A 16,531-nucleotide genomic window follows, 5' to 3' on the forward strand; every position below is an offset into this window, starting at 1 on the left:
AACCTAGATACTAATGCACATGCCAGCAAGATTCTGCTGAAGGGACCCTGATATAGCGGCCTCTTGTGAGGCTATGCCAGTGCCTGGCAAACATTGAAGTGGATGCTCACAGTCAGCTATTGAATGCAGCACAGGGCCACCAATGGAGGAGCTAGAGAAAGTACCCAAGGAGCTGAAGGGGGCTGCAACCCTGTAGGTGGAACAACAACATGAACTAACCAGTACCCCCTGAGCTTGTGTTTCTAGCTCCATATGTAGCAGAAGATGGTGTAATCGGCCATCATTGGGAAGAGAGGCCCCTTGGTCTTGCAAATTTTATATGACCCAGCCCAGGGGAAGGCCAGGGCCAATAAGTGGGAGTGGGTGGATAGGGGAGCAGGGGCAGGGGGCGCGTATGGGGAACTTTCGGGATAACATTTGAAATTTAAATAAAGAAAATAAAATATGAGTTAAAAAAAACTCCCAATAAAAATCTATTTGTTTTGTGGATAAAGACATTATTAAGAATAATGTTTTTTTTTTCTAAAACATGGTTTTATTTTAAAAATGTACTAATTATTCAGGGGAAGAATATTAAAAAGAAACTTTAAATTTCATCTGAAAACTAAAGTCTTTGCATTCACTTCTTTATGAAAATGCTTTTATTAGACATTTACTTATAATCATACATTGTTCTTTTTCAAACCAACATCTCATTATTTCATGTCATAAAACTCTGGTTTGTAAGACACGTTGCATTCTTTCTTTCAAGAAAAGCACAAAGATAAAAGTCTTTAGTCAAAAACGGTATCCTTCACAAAGGACAAGTAAACAGTGCTGAGTGACTTCTTTTAGGCACCTTCCCTTGTAGAACGTTCAGAGCAAACCTGTGAAGTGAACTGTCTTGATATCTACTATGATCTTTGCTAAACTGTACTGCTGACTTTTTAATTACTGCAGGCACAGATCATTGTTGATTACAGGATTTTTATATTTTTATATTTGTGGCACTTTGGTGAATTAGATGTGTGCTTTATCTGACACCAGAAATGTTAGTGGACACTGTGCTATTTCACTTGAAATTCCTGTCTATTCCCCCATAATATTGGAATATCACTATAAATCTCAAAAATAAATAATAATCACCCCATACTTTTCTCAGCAACAGAGTGCTCTTATGATATAATCAACTTCACATATTATTATGTCAGGAGCCATAATAGAACAATCTAATAACTAGCAGGTGATCTTCCTGAGAAGGTCTGATGCAGATTATAATATAATCTGTGACAGAATCGCTCTGATAAGCAAGGCCCAGGAGAATTCATTTTAGGAAAGAATCCTGCTATTAATATGCTTTTCCTGTTTCTATTAAACATATATAACAATCACTAGGTATTAGCCGACCCCTTTGGAACAGATCTCTGCAGATCTATGAAGATGTTCTACTGTCTTGTAGTGATGCTATATAGACAACCAGATGACTTCTTAAGTCTTAAGGATGATCCTAAAATTATATCAGTGATTGTTAAGCTCTTTTATAGTGAGACTGCTACTAGGTCCTTTTCTGACAGTCAAAACTGCAATGAGAACTCTGCCAGTCTCCCATGTGTCACCAGTTAATTGCTCTTAGTAACCAGACTTTCTCCTCCTCAGAGCACATTCCAAGAGGTTGTAAAACAATTAACCAAACATCATAAAAAGGGAACTAATGATTATAGGTACTAGGACAGAAGATAAAATATTGACTGGGTCTATCTATACAAAACTTCACTAACAACTTATGGTTTTCAACTTTCAATGAACCTGTGGAGCTGTGACAGGTGATGAATATTTAGCCAGATAATTACTCCTAATGGATATGCATGTAAACATAATGGTTGTAAATTTCTATTATAACTTATGATTTAATTTTTTGTGTGAACTTGTGATGAACTTTTTAACATGTGATCATGTATTCTTCAGACTTATAAGTACTGAGGACAAAGAGAAAAGAGGTGATTTCCCCCCCTTTCCCCGGAAAGAAGAGTTTTTCCCTTGCCCTGCTTAGGATCTTTCCGCTATCCCCCTTTTTCTAAGATAGCTTTAATAGGAAACCTTTTACAACTTAGCAATAAACACTATAATTACTTTTCAGAGTGTCCCTTTTTCTTCCTACAACTTCTGACAGGCTGAAAGATAGAACAGCTCAGTTCCTGCTGAGATAGAACAAAAGCCACATTACTTAATTTCCAGCTGTTACAGGTGTCAATAACTTAAGCCAGCAGCTTTTTACCCTCTGAAAGAGTAAGAAAGTTTTTTGGACTTTTTAGAAGTTATCATCAGCACTTCAGGACAGTTAGAGAGCTAGAATGTCCAGAGACCCTCAGACTTTAAAACCACAACAGAGTTGTGCCTGTGCCACTACCCTCTCCAGGCCGGGAGGCTCGGGGTATTATTAATTATTATGATATTCAGAGTTTATCAGAAGAAATGAAAACTTACAATGACATATAAGACTTGGTTTTGCATTTTGGCTTTCTAATGTAAAAACTATTTGTAGGCTATTCACTATACATGATTTTTCTACATCAATTTCATTGTATATATAAATACATAAATGGAAATGATTATCTTTATTTTGTAGTAAAGATTTTCTTATAGCTCAAGATAAGATGGATGTCAGAGGAAAAGTCTGTGAATTACAAAGTACTGTAAATACTTATTAATATAAAAGTAACTACAAATTCTTGAGTCCTAAATAGAAAACAACAATTAACTACTTCATAAATAGTAAAAGTGATTTCAATACTACACACAGTAAACACTAATTACAGTCAAATAAGAAACAATATATATATATAGTTATGAGATATATATATATATATATATATATATATATATATATATATATGTCTTTTCTTTACATGCCCTTTCATTTCATTGTGGTGGGGTCTCACAAATTACAGGGTGGCTTCAGACTTGCTATATATTCAGGGTTAATCTCAATTCCTGGTCTTATAGCCTTTATCTCCCAAGAGCTAGGAATACCAACTGCACATGCAGTGCTAGGGACTAAATCCAGGGATTTGTACATGCTAGGTTAGGACTATAGCAATTAATCTACAAAGTCTTGTTCCTTTTATTTCAATGATTTAAACTTTATGATATTTAATAAAGGAATACAATAAAAGTTTCATATATTTATGAAGTATCAATTCATTCTTATTAAAGAATAGTAAAATAAATTAACTTTAATTTTAATTATTTTATACAAGCATGGTGCCATCTTTCCAGCTGTATATTATCGTATAACATATTGAGTTATTTGTAAGAATATTTATCAAATGCAGCACAATTCTTTATACAGTACCAAAAAAGAAAGTCATGAGTACACACAGTAACATTTTGTTTTTTCCACTAAACGTAGCAGCAATTAACCAATAACCAAGCAAACCTAAACAAAGCTTGACGAATAACGGATGATGTCTCTTTAATATTTACAAGAATATTTTCATGGTGGTCAACACCAACAGTCAAAATAACAGCAATCGCAAACTTCCTGTGTTTGTAAAAACAGCATTATGTGATGCACTTCCCTTTTTAAATCTCCAGGTTGGAAATAAGTCCATTTTTGCAGATTACATTACATTACTATGCTGTGTTCTATTATTTGCCTGAGCTTGAATCACTATTTGCTCTAGTATCTTTTAAAGGAGGCGCCTTTGTTGGTGACCAATGATCAGTCTGAAAATAAAGGAAGAAACAAACAAACAAAAAATAGATCCCTTGACTTCATGCAGCTCTTTTCCATATGGTGATACTAGAAGCCAACAGCTAAGGAATTCTCCAAATCTGCCTATAGCTTTGTGGATTGAGTGGGGATCAAGCAACGAGATACTCTGGAAGCTGACTTTAGGATATAGCAAGTATGAATTAATCCTAAAATGTGTCTTACTGTATTTAAAATTATCGTGCATGTAAAAAATTGTAAATGGTTGGAGAATGTTTGGAAAGAATCTGGATCTCTAAAACTTAACAGCTTCCAAAGGAAGCTCTGGAGCACACAACAGCAACAACAACATGCAGAAAGAAATCCTATGAGTGAGCTGAGTAGAGGCTGCATGTGAACATACATGACGGTGAGGTAAGCAACTTAAGGCAGAGAGCTCTTAGTAAGCTTCAGAGCACCATCCCAAGCTCTGTTGCTTCCTAAAGAATCTGAACCAATAACTTTATTTTGACAATTAAAAGGTCAAATAAAGATATACTTATCCAAAAAGGTAGCAATAAGCTGATACCACCGTTCTATGCTATTAGATATTATAACTCTAAACACTCACATATATTAGTCACATTATGCTAACCACATCCTCCTGAAGGTACAAGTACAGGATGTATTAATTCTATCTCAAAGATGACAAAAAATTCCATTTAGGAAAGCTTTGAGACTTAGCTGAAGTAGTGGCCATAGAATTTGAATGCAGGCCTTTAATCTCTGAATTCATATAAATTTTAACATAGTACTCCACACAACATTTTCCCTTAGTATCCTTTATAGCACTTTGCTTTTATAATTTATATGAATTAGAATTATTTATAAAGTCATTGTGACAGATGGCCCATATCAGTAACGAAATTAACTTAAATATTTCTATTGTCTTAGAGTCATAATACCCTTATGTAAAAACAAAAATAAGCACAAAGAATTCATGTAATTGTTTCCACTTTAAACAATATTTAAAACACTGTCTGTATCATAGGATCTTTTGATTTGTATTACTCTATTTCTTCTTTTACATTTTAAAAAAGATTTTGTAATTTATTTTTATGTATATCAATACATGTGTACCTCAATGAGATTGTGTGCACAATGTATATATACATGCTTACCGAGGCCCCAGTGTGTGGGAACATCTAAAACTAGAGTTAAAGTCAGTTGTAAGGTGCTTGATGTAGATAGAGACAACCAAAACCAGTTGCTCTGAAAGAGCAGGAGGTGTTCTTAATAACTGAGTCAGCCCATTTGTGTTACTATTAACAAACTTATATACAGTCAAGGCATATGGGTAATTTTGGCAGGAGTTATAAAGAAGTTGGAATTTGAACAGATTTACATCATAACAAATTTGAACTATTACACACACACACACATACACATACACACACACACTCAAAAAAAAAAAAAAAAAAACACGCCATACCTCCACCACCACTACTACCACCTCCACCACCACCTCTGATACCTGTGCCATCTCCACCACCACCACCACCACCACCACCACCACCACCACCACCACAGCAACAACAAAAAATCAGAATAAATAAAAGAACCATAGGACTGAGCCCAGAGATCCCAATGAAAGACCTAGGGGAAGGACTGAAGGAGCTAAAGGGGATTGCAACCCCATAAGGACAACAATATCAACTAACTGGATCATCCAGAACTCCCAGGGACTAAACCACCAACCAAGGAGTATACATGGAGGGAACCAGGACTCCAGATACATATGTAGCACAGGATGGCCTTATCTGACATCAATAGAAAGGGAGGGAGGCTTGATGCCCTAGCGTAGGGGGATGCTAGAAGGGTGAGGCAGGAGTGGGTGAATGGGTGTAAGACCACCCTTATAGAGGCAAAAGGGAGGGAGGAGGAGGAGGAATGAGATGGGAGGGTTGTGAAGGGGTAACTGGAAAGGGGGATATCATTAAAATGTAGACGAGTAAAATGATTAATAAAAAATTTTAAAAAGGACCATTGAGTAACACATAGTACATTGGTCTTTTTCTACATAATGTTGAATCAGACAGGTTTTTCTAACACCAAGTAAAAACACAATTTAAGCATCTACAAACACAGTTCTAGACATAATTTCTCTGTTACACTAGATTACCATTAAGAGAATCTAAATAATTTTAAAAGGAAAGAAAGACTTACCCCTTCCCATTTTTCTCTTGTTGCTTCTGACAGGTCTTGAATGATGATTCTCTGTACAAAACAGAGCACATACACAATCAGATTCACAGAGGCTGAGTCACGACATCAGATAAGCCCCATTACAGCTGATGCAGTCAGTATGAGCATTTCATTTCAATGCATTCTAATCTTGCTCCCTAACAAAACTGTGTTCTCGACCACAGATACCTAACCTCAGAGGATAGAAACAGTATTCTGGAAAGCACAGGCTGTCTATATCAACTTACTCTGATCTTCTTTATCTGGTAATAGTTTTTGCTCCTGCGAAATAAAACTCATCAACTTGGTCACATGCTTAACTTTTAGGAGGATAGTCATGTCAACAAAAGATGACAGGCAAAAATACCAAAGGCTCACATGTTAATAATCAGGCTGACATGTTATTAGCTTTCTTGTCACTGCCTTCCTTTCATTATCATTGTGACAAATACAATACCCTTTACAGTGTAACATTTCCCTGAATGGTGTCAAACATCGGTTCCCAAATCAAATTATCCTTGAGGCAAAGCAGCCCACAGTTATTTCCAATAAACATCATGAATCAAAGACCATGGATTCCTGACAACAACAACATAAGAGAATTATAGAAAGCACAAAAATTTCAGTGAAAATGGAAGAAAGGTAGACATAGCAAAATAGAAATTCGGTTTTATAGGTGAAAAAAGCATAAACATATAACATATGCATAAGCCAATGCATATGATTAATTCTTTAGTTTATTCGACATACCATAAGCTATTATTTACCAGTCACTTGTCAAGTGTCAAGCTCTTAATGTGTAGTTTAGCAGCTGAACATAGGTTTGTGTGTGTGTGTGTGTGTGTGTGTGTGTGTGTGTGTGTGTGTGTGCTAAAAAATATGACCTATCAGCCCATTAGGAACCTTACTTGAAATTCAGTAGGAGAAATCAATAAATAAATGCCAGACTGAAACTTGATAACTAGTTGTGTGGCACCAAGTAAACCATTTATATATTTCAAATTCTTCACAAAATGGGGGAATGTGTTACATGTGGGTTTCTCAAATTACATATACTCATATACTCTTATTTTATATATTATATAATATATTATGTCATATATATGTGCATGCATTTAAGTATGCTCTGGGCATCCTATAAGGTATTAAAAACTATGTCATTCAAAAGCAAGGAAGGCTCTTTGATAAAAATAAATATCTGAAATGCTGACATGAACCTATACAAGTTTCCTTGTCAACAAACTTTTCAGTTACTTAAAAATTATGGGCTGGACAGATGGCTCAATTGTTAAGAGCAATTATTTTTCTTACAGAGGACCTAGATTTGATACTCAGAACTCACATAGTTACAAACATCCTTAATTCTACTTCCCGATCAGACCCCCTCTTCTGACTTCCTCAAGCACAGGAACACATACACAAATGCACACAAAATAAATAATAAAAATTTTAAAATTGGATAATGAGAAAATGTAGCAAAAGAACAACTTATTTGGCATAATTTATGAGTAACATTTTTTTCAGGGTCAATTCTTCACTTGATCTTTGCCAAAAGGCGGAGAAATGGTACCAGGGTTTAATTCTTTAAAGCATTTCTTATCATTTTCTTTTGAAATCAGCTGAAGTTCTTCAAATAATCTTATACAGGCAAGGGTCAGGTCTTGTGAGCTCATTAAAACACCAAGCAAATAAAACAGGAAAAAAATTGAATGAATGATTAATAGTTGAGAAGAAGGGGACTGATAAAGTGGGAGGTGAACAAGAAAGGGTGATATAACCAAAATGCTTTATACATATCTATCAAATTGTCATAGTGATATCGACTATTATATAATTAATATATGGACAAAAACTGTAACAAACTTTTATGAAAAACACTAGTAAATAAATAGGTTGACACTTTAAGTTAAATTAGGGTAAGAACTATTGTTCCACTCAGGGAATTTTTCCTTAAAGTGGTCTGTATATGCTGTCATCAGAAGCTAGAAATTTGAAGCCCCAGTTGCCTCTTGACCTTTCAAGTGAAATTATTCTGGGAAGGTCTTAGGAAAAAGCCAGTAGAGTGAAGGGTCATCCATTCTTATATAAATGATGACTTGAAAGAGTTAAGCAGGGTAGTAGTGGGGTGGCTTAAGTTGGATTTTAAGAGGCAATCATTGGCAAGTATGGGGAAGGGAAAATTAAGGGTGGGGGATAGCTTGACTGGCAACAATGATAGCAAAGATACTAAAGAAAAATCTGGCAGGAATTCTTGATTTCATTGTTTGTTTGTTTTTTTAATTTCTTGCTTTTTCTTCTTTATTATGTAATCAATCTCTTTAGAAAAAAAAAGCCTATTTCTGTTGTTAGTGGGAACCACAAAGGAAAGAAAGGACTATGAGACATGGCCAGGATTTTCCAGAGGTCAGCATGGTAAGAAGAGTCATCTGGAGAAGATGAAACCAAGGAAGCAAAAGTCAATACTTGCTCGTCAGTCACCTCATCTAGACGTCTAGAGGCAAACCTCAAAAAATAAGACTCTGCTTTTAAACAAAATGATTTCCTCATATATACAGGGTACACACCCTACTATGCACATTACCCCAAGTCAAGCTCTCTTCTGTTGCCAAGGTTTAACACATTCCTTCAACTCTCATCTCCTATCATTTAAGAGGTGTTTGTGGGGTGGTGGGAGATGGTGGTGGTTGGGGAGCACTTGAAGGTTTATACTTCTCTAAACATGAGGAGTACTCAATCTTGTTTCTCAGACAGATCTTAAAAGTAAATAGCAGACATGCAGCCCACTCTTCCCCAACAACTGGAGCAGAGGCTCTCCCTAAAGTATTAGCTTGACAGTGGTATCTATATACTCCAACAGGGCTGCCTTGTCTGGCTTCAGTGGGAGAGGATGTGCCTGGGGACATCCAAACCTCTCAGAGGAGAAGGGGAAGGGGAATGGGGGAGGGTGTCAGTAAGGGAGGATGGGGGAGGGGCAGAATTTAGGAAGTAAATAAATAAAAAATGTAAAAGGTATGTCTTATTTAAAGCACTGAATAATTGTGAATTATTTAACTATTAATTTTTTAAATTATTTTATTGGATATTTTCTTCGTTTACATTTCAAATACTATCCCAAAAGTCCCCTATACAAACCCCCCTGTCCTGCTCCCATACCCACTCATTCCCACTTCTTGGCCCTGGCGTTCCCCTGTATGGGGCATATAAAGTCTGCAAGACCAGGGGGCCTCTCTTCCCAATGATAGCCAACTAGGCCATCTTCTGCTACATATGCAGCTAAAGACATGAGCTCTGGGGGTACTGATCAGTTCATATTGTTGTTCCACCTATAGGGTTGCAGACCCCTTCATATCCTTGGGTACTTTCTCTAGCTCCTCCATTAGGGGCCCTGTGTTCCATCCTATAGATGACTGTGAGTATCCACTTCAGTATTTGCCAGGCACTGGCATAGTCTCACAGGGGACAGCTATACCAGGGTCCTTTCAGCAAAATCTTGCTGGCATATGCAGTAGTGTCTGCATTTGGTGGCTGATTATGGGATGGACTCCCAGGTAGGGCAGTCTCTGGATGGTCCATCCTTTCGTCTTAGCTCCAAACTTTGTCTCTGCAACTCCTTCCATGGGTATTTTATTCCCTATTTTAGGGAGGAATGAAGTATCCACCTGTTGGTCTTCCTTCTTGATTTTCTTGTGTTCTGGAAATTGTATCTTGGGTATTCTAGTTTCTGGACTAATATCCACTTATCAGCATATCAAGTGACTTCTTTTTATTTCACTTAATTTTTAATTATTTCAGCAATCATTAAAATGTGCCATGTAAATACAAAAAATAGTAATATATATGATTTTATGTCAATTGTTTACACTTTTTGTTACTCATACAGAATACATTATTTTATTCATCCTAATATAACCGAGGGAAGATATTAGCCATAGGATTTTTTTCCCTAGGAAATATTTTAACTGCCAAAAATAATTCAGTATGCACTAGAGATATTAGTAGCTCTTTATAATAAAAATTTTGTCTGAAAAAACTAAATAGTATTTCCTACATAACGCAATATACTCACAGACAATTGACAAAGTAGCATTTGGTCAAATATTAAGAAATATAAATAGGGCTAGGTGTGATGGAACACATTTAATTCCAGGGAAAGAAGTCAGATCTCTGTGACTTTAAGGGCAGCCTGGACTACATAGTGAGTTTCAAGCCAGTCAGAGTTACATAGTGAGACCCTGTCTCAAATGAAGTAAAATAAAATAAAAATAATCAGTCTTCCATATATTTACATAACATAGCACTAAATAACCTCTATAAAAATGGTTCTCAAACTATGGGTGGGGTCACATATCAAATATCTTGCACATCATATATATACATTATGATTCCTAACAGTAGCAAAATTACAGTTATAAAGAAGCAATGAAATATTTTTTTGGCTGGGCATCATCACAACATGAGAAAATGTATTAAAAGGTTGAAACATTGGGAAAAGTGAGACCCACTGCTCTCTCTATAACTAGATCCTGACTTCCTGAAAAATAATGTCATCAACCAGAATTGGTGGTGTATGCCTCTAATCTCAGGACTCCAGAGGCAGAGGCAGGCGGATCTCTGTGAGTTTGGGGACACTGTGGCTTACATAGTCAGAGATAGATGGGAAACTCTATCTCTCTATAATACAACCATGTCAAAACAGCCTCCACTCATGCCTTAAATATGCTTTGAAGAGTTTTAACTCTATTTTATCTGAATTGTTTAAATTGGACATATTACTACCAGAGGATCCAGCAATACCACTCCTGGGCATATACCCAGAAGATGCGACAACAGATAATAAGGACACATGCTCCACTATGTTTAGCAGCCTTATTTATAATAGCCAGAAGCTGGAAAGAACCCAGTTATCCTTCAACAGAGGAATGGATACAGAAAATGTGGTACCTTTACACAATAGAGTACTGTGCAACTATTAAAAACAAGGAATTTGTGAAATCCTTAGGCAAGTGGATGCATCTGGAGGATATAATCCTGAGTGAGGTAACCTAATACAAAAGAACACATATGACATGCATTCACTGATAAGTGGATATTAGCCGAAAATCTCAGACTACCAAAGATACAATTTTCAAAACACATGAAACTCAAAAAGAAAGAAGACCAAAGTGTGGATACTTTGATCTTTCTTAGAAGGAAGAACAAAATACCCATGGAAGGAGTTACAGAGACAAAGTGTGGAGCAGAGACTGAAGGAATGACCATCCAGAAACTGCCCCACATGGGGATCCATCCCATAAACAATGACCAAAACCAGACACTATTGTGTGTGCCAACAAGAACTTGCTGACAGGAACATGATATAGCTGTTTCCTGAGAGGCTCTGCCAGTGCCTGGCAAATACAGAAGTGAATGCTCATAGCCATCCATTGAACGGAGCACAGGGTCCCCAGTGAAAGAGCTAGAGAAAGGACCCAAGGAGCTGAAGGGGTTTACAGCCCTATAGGAGAAACAATATGAACTAACCAGTACCCCCCAGAACTCCATGGGACTAAACCATCAACCAAAGAAAACACATGGTGGGACTCATGGCTCTAACTGCATATGTAGCAGAGGACGGCCTAGTCAGTCATCAATGGGAAGAGAGGCCCTTGGTGCTGTCAAGGTTCTGTGCCCCAGTATAGGGTAATGTCACAGTCAGGAAGCAGGAGTGGGTGGGTTGGTGAGCAGGGAGGGGGGAGGAGATAGGGGGTTTTCAGAGGGGAAATCAGGAAAGGGGATAACATTTGAAATGTAAATAAAGAAAATAAAAAAATTCAACCATTCTTCAATATAAGTAGTGACACCTTCCCTCATTATTTGATCAAGATGTAATCATTTCTTTGAACTCATTGATGAAATTTAGTTTAGATAGATACAAATACTTTATAGTGTATATCAGACTAATTCTCACAAAGTAATTAATATTTCTACTATACATGTATGGGCTTCCCTACAGGGTAAAAGATTATTCTCAATGAAAGATCTATGGCTTATACAAACAGATTTAGGGTATGCTTGCTTAACAGATATGTTCAGGACATGAAACATTTGCCTTACTTTCCCTTAGTTTAGAATAGGGCCTAAAAACACTAGTAAATCTATAAGCCATAGTAATCGATTTTAAGGGTTGTTAAGATTTCATTTTGTACTTTTTAGACTTTTTATATGTGTATGGGTGATTTGCCTGTATGTGTCTGTGTATCACACACGTGTCTGGTGCCCACGAAGACCATAAGAGGGCACTGAATCCCCTAAAGCTAGTGTTTCAGATGGTTCACAAGTGAATCCTTTGCAAGAACGGAAATTGCTTTTAATTGCTGAGCCATCTACCCAGTACCCAATGTTAAGTTCTTTTGCAAAATTCATCTATCTACACATAGTTAATGGTCTTTCAATTAGATTACATTCTTACTTCAGCCTTTTTTCAGTTTACACTTGTGTTTTAAATTATTAAATTTCATTGCTTCGGTAGATTAGTATAATTTAGAAATGAAAACTTAACAGAAATATCATGCCCCACATAGGACTTTAGGTAAACTAATGTGTGTGTGTGTGTGTGTGTGTGTGTGTGTGTGTGTGTGTAGACCAACCTTACATCAATATCTGGGATGTGCTATTATTTTAATTTACTAAATATCAAATAACATTTTATTACACTAAACAGTTTGACTACCAATTAAATAATCAGTTCATAATAATATCAGGCAAATTGTGAGACTCTTTTATAGTCCAGTGAATATGAATATATATATATATATATATATATATATATATATATATATATTTCTGGATAGATAGATGTAAAAAGTAATGATTACAGGAAAACATTGCTTTTTAAGTAATAACAGGGACACTTTTGCCAAAGCCTGGAGTAGCTGGCCAGTGCAGTATTAGGGGGAAGGAAACTGAGAGGCAGTGATACAACTCTAATCCTGTTATATGTAGTTCTTCAGCCACCTAGGTGGCCTCACAAACCCCATGATGACCATGGGAAAGTTCATCTTGGAAGGGACAAGAAGGAGGCTAAGTGCCCCCCACCCTGTAAGGTTGTTAAGCTAAGGCACTCCTGGCGAGGTAGCACTGTAAAATATTCTGCAACTACCAAAATGAAAATGATAAGCTCAAAAACAATCGTTTTAGCTACTTATTGTAAGATATTAAGCAAATAATTCACTGTAGCAGAATAGTTAACATGGTCTTATGGCACAGGCACAGTAAGAGTAAGACATCAGCCAAAAAGTGCAAACAAAATGGGAAAGGGTAGCAAAAGGCAAACAGGCCAAGAGACTAAAGATTTACCTGTAGAAAAGGGAGACACTGAAAACCAGAGTCCATCCTCTAGAGCCGAAGAGAAAGAAGCCAAGTCCAACTGATCATGTGTCATGTCTCTCAGTACTTCCTGTCTTCCTGGTTCAACAAGCCAGAGGAATATTATTAACTATGTTGTAAGTATGAGTTTCTTAGGAGCTCTAGCAAAATTTTTTTAAAGGGGAAAATTCCACCTCATCCAATTTTTTTTTAAGTGTAAATAATTTTTAAGAGGTGAAATCATTCACTGGTTGCTTACTCTAAGGTAGAAGCAGAAGATAGCAGGATATTGAATCAGAGAGACTGTCATTGTCTCAGGGTCAGGAAGCAAACCAGTCCTCAGAGAGGGATTAGTTTTATATTCCTCAGTACAAAGCATGGTAAATAACAATTCGGAGTCACAGTCATGTATTTTCATCTATATTAGTTTGAATTTCTTCTTGTCTCCTCTTTGTTTGTTTGATGTTTTTTAGCAGAATTATTTACAAATAAACAAACAAACAACAATGAAAGCATTTGTTGGTTCTTTCCCTATTAGAACTATCTACCTTGTATTCTGGATTAGAACTGTCTACCCTCTATTCTGGCTGTGGTGGTCAATTTTGATAATGCTCTGGAAAAAAGAAAATTTGAGGATATGGGATGTGTGAAATAAAATTGTGAGCCAATGAAAGTAAAAGATTATGAGCATTTGATATTCATGTGAGATCCTCTTAAGGAAAATTTGTGGACAAATCTGAAACTGGAACATCAGTGTAGCAACTGTTTAAAATAAACACAAGAACTGGAGAGTTGGCTCGGCAGTTAAGAGCAATCTTTCTTGCAGAGAACTTGGTTTTAACTCTCAATACTTAAATGGGAGCTCCAGTCCCAGGGAATTTGATTCCTTGTTCTGACTTTCACAGGCACCAGATACACATATTGTAATACACATGATTAAAATAATAAAATAAATATATATAAAACTTAAATAGGAGCATGGCTGTTTGGAATTTTTGTATATATCTTAGGAATTCTGTAAGAATTGAAATGTCTGTGTACTGACTGTCAACCAATAAGATGTAAGCTATGAAAGAGAAAATAAGTAAGTGAATAAATAAATGGTAGATAAAATACAATTTAATAAAGACTTCTAACAAAAGGTGAAATCACAGTTCAGGTTTTAGAATTTATGCCTGGCTTGCCAACTCCTATCTGATCTTAGGTAACTCATTTAACCTTTTAAACCTTTATTTCACCATATTGGGATTATCAAAGCATCTCTAGCATCATAGGCCTGGAGGAAAGTTTGAATGATAAAGCTGTAACAGTTCTTGGAATCAGTAAGTAGGATCATGAAGGTGTTAGGTTTAACACCTACTACCCATAATATTTATTTTACAAGTGGAATTTTAAGTTTTGATTTTTCTTCAGCTATTATAACTATTAAACTTGGGGATGGCAATTCTTTAACTGTATCCTTTGTCATTTCTGCAAATACTTGCCCTCTTTACCCCAGTCTCCTATCCCTTGTAATTATTCTTCTAATAATCCTCTGAAATTCAACTACAGTTAGCTATTAGTTTCAAAACACTGCAGGCCACATTTTAATTTGCAGAGATCCATATCCACACTGTCATTAGTTTTAAACTACAAGGATATCATAGATGGTTGTGCAAACTGCTTACTTCTCAGCCCTCCCCTGCACGTTGATTCATTTTACAATAACCTCTGGCCACCATGCTTATAGTCCTTACGTTTAATTTCTTTACCACATCTCATGGCTCTTCTAATTTAAGATTTAGAAGGCCAAAGAACCTTGTAGCACATGCTAGAGATAAGATAGTCCCTGGAATCCGTCCATTCTTAAGACATCTTCCTAAAGCTATAGATATCTTCAGTTATCAGAGGGTTCTTCAGTAAGAGAAAGGGCATGTCTTGTCCTGTCTTGTCTTGCTTTGTCTTGCGACATGATTATTCAATGTAGCCCTGGTTAGTCTGGAACTCAAAGATCCTCCTGTTCCCCTAGTGGTGCAACTCAAGGCCTACACCATCACACCTGGAACCGTTTACTCTATTAGGCCTTTAGAAGTTTCATTTCCTTCCCCCCCCCCCTGTTTTCCATTTGTCCTGATACCACATCCTTCAATTAATAAAGGTTCAGCTGGCATATGCTGCATACATGTGCACTGTTTTAAGGCAATTTCACTTATCAGGGCCCAAAACAACTCTATAATATAGAAAGAAAAATAACTATTGACACATTTTGAAGAAATCAAATCCCTCATGTTCAAACTGCTAATATGTAAGAGCATTTCAGGATTGGGTTAATGTCTCAACACATTTATACTGAAATACTGTAATTTGCTAATCTTCAAGGAGACACTTGTGATGCTCTGGATATAAAAAAAAAAAAAAAAGAACCACAAAAGCCACGTGTTAAAGGCTTGGTCACCAACTAATGATAATACTCAAAGGTAGCAAAACCTTTAGAAAATGAAACCAGTGGCATGAAATGGGTTCCAAAAGAACATGAAACAAGGATGTCCCAGAAGAACATATCCTGTCCCTGTACCGTTTGTTTTCTGTTTCCTGGAAGCCTTAAGAGTGCAGCATTCTTTCAGCACATCAACTGGCTTACCACAAGGAGAGAAACAACAGTCAAGTGACCATGGACTGAAGCTTCTGAAACCAAAATAAATTCTTCCCTCTTTAAGTTGATTTTCTGAGGTATTTGATCACAGAGAAGGAAAGCTTAATACAATACCAGTGTTACTACAGATCAAGATTTAGAATACATTTCAAGATCTTGACAAGCATTTTCTTACACCAAATCTGGCATTCTTTCAGTCAAATCTTTAATCATTAAATAGTTATTTACTTTAAGGCGAGAGATGCTGTTTACTTGGTAGATTGTTTGCCTAGCATGTACTGTGTTTAATACCCAGGCCCATGTAAAACTCAGCATGGTGATGCATACTTGTAATTCCAGCAGTAGGCTGTGGAGGCAGGAGGATCAGTGTCATCCTTGGTTACATAGCAATTCGAAGGCCAGCCTGGAATACATGAGATCCTCTCTCAAAGACCAAAAAAAAAAAAATATTTACTTAATATCATGTTTCAGTAATTTTCCTGAATATTAGAGATTTAATGGCAAATAACACAAATGATCACTGCTAAAGGAAAAGGTAGAATTTGTGAAGATATATGTTTGTGTGTGTGTGTTCTTGTGTTTATTATATTTTTTTTTTATTTTCTTTATTTACATTTCAAATGCTATCCCGAAAGATTCCC

The 16,531-nt window shown here is 36.3% G+C and overlaps 1 protein-coding gene across 3 annotated transcripts in view; it reads right to left on the minus strand.

Moving 5' to 3' along the window:
- Positions 1-16,531, minus strand: part of Prrg1 (proline rich and Gla domain 1) — a 125,922-nt gene that overhangs the window by 60,702 nt on the left and 48,689 nt on the right. For 2 of the 3 annotated variants that reach the window (XM_021187863.1, XM_021187862.2), the window contains exon 2: positions 5,897-5,947. In XM_021187863.1, the coding sequence (XP_021043522.1) occupies positions 5,897-5,906 (10 nt within the window). In that variant the 5' untranslated portion in view covers positions 5,907-5,947. Of the gene's footprint in view, positions 1-5,896; positions 5,948-13,249; positions 13,358-16,531 lie in introns of all 3 variants that reach the window. The other variant, XM_029534460.1, reaches the window with a different exon arrangement.

The sequence above is a fragment of the Mus pahari genome, chromosome X (assembly GCF_900095145.1).
Source record: "Mus pahari chromosome X, PAHARI_EIJ_v1.1, whole genome shotgun sequence".
In the NCBI taxonomy this organism is placed as follows: domain Eukaryota; kingdom Metazoa; phylum Chordata; class Mammalia; order Rodentia; family Muridae; genus Mus; species Mus pahari.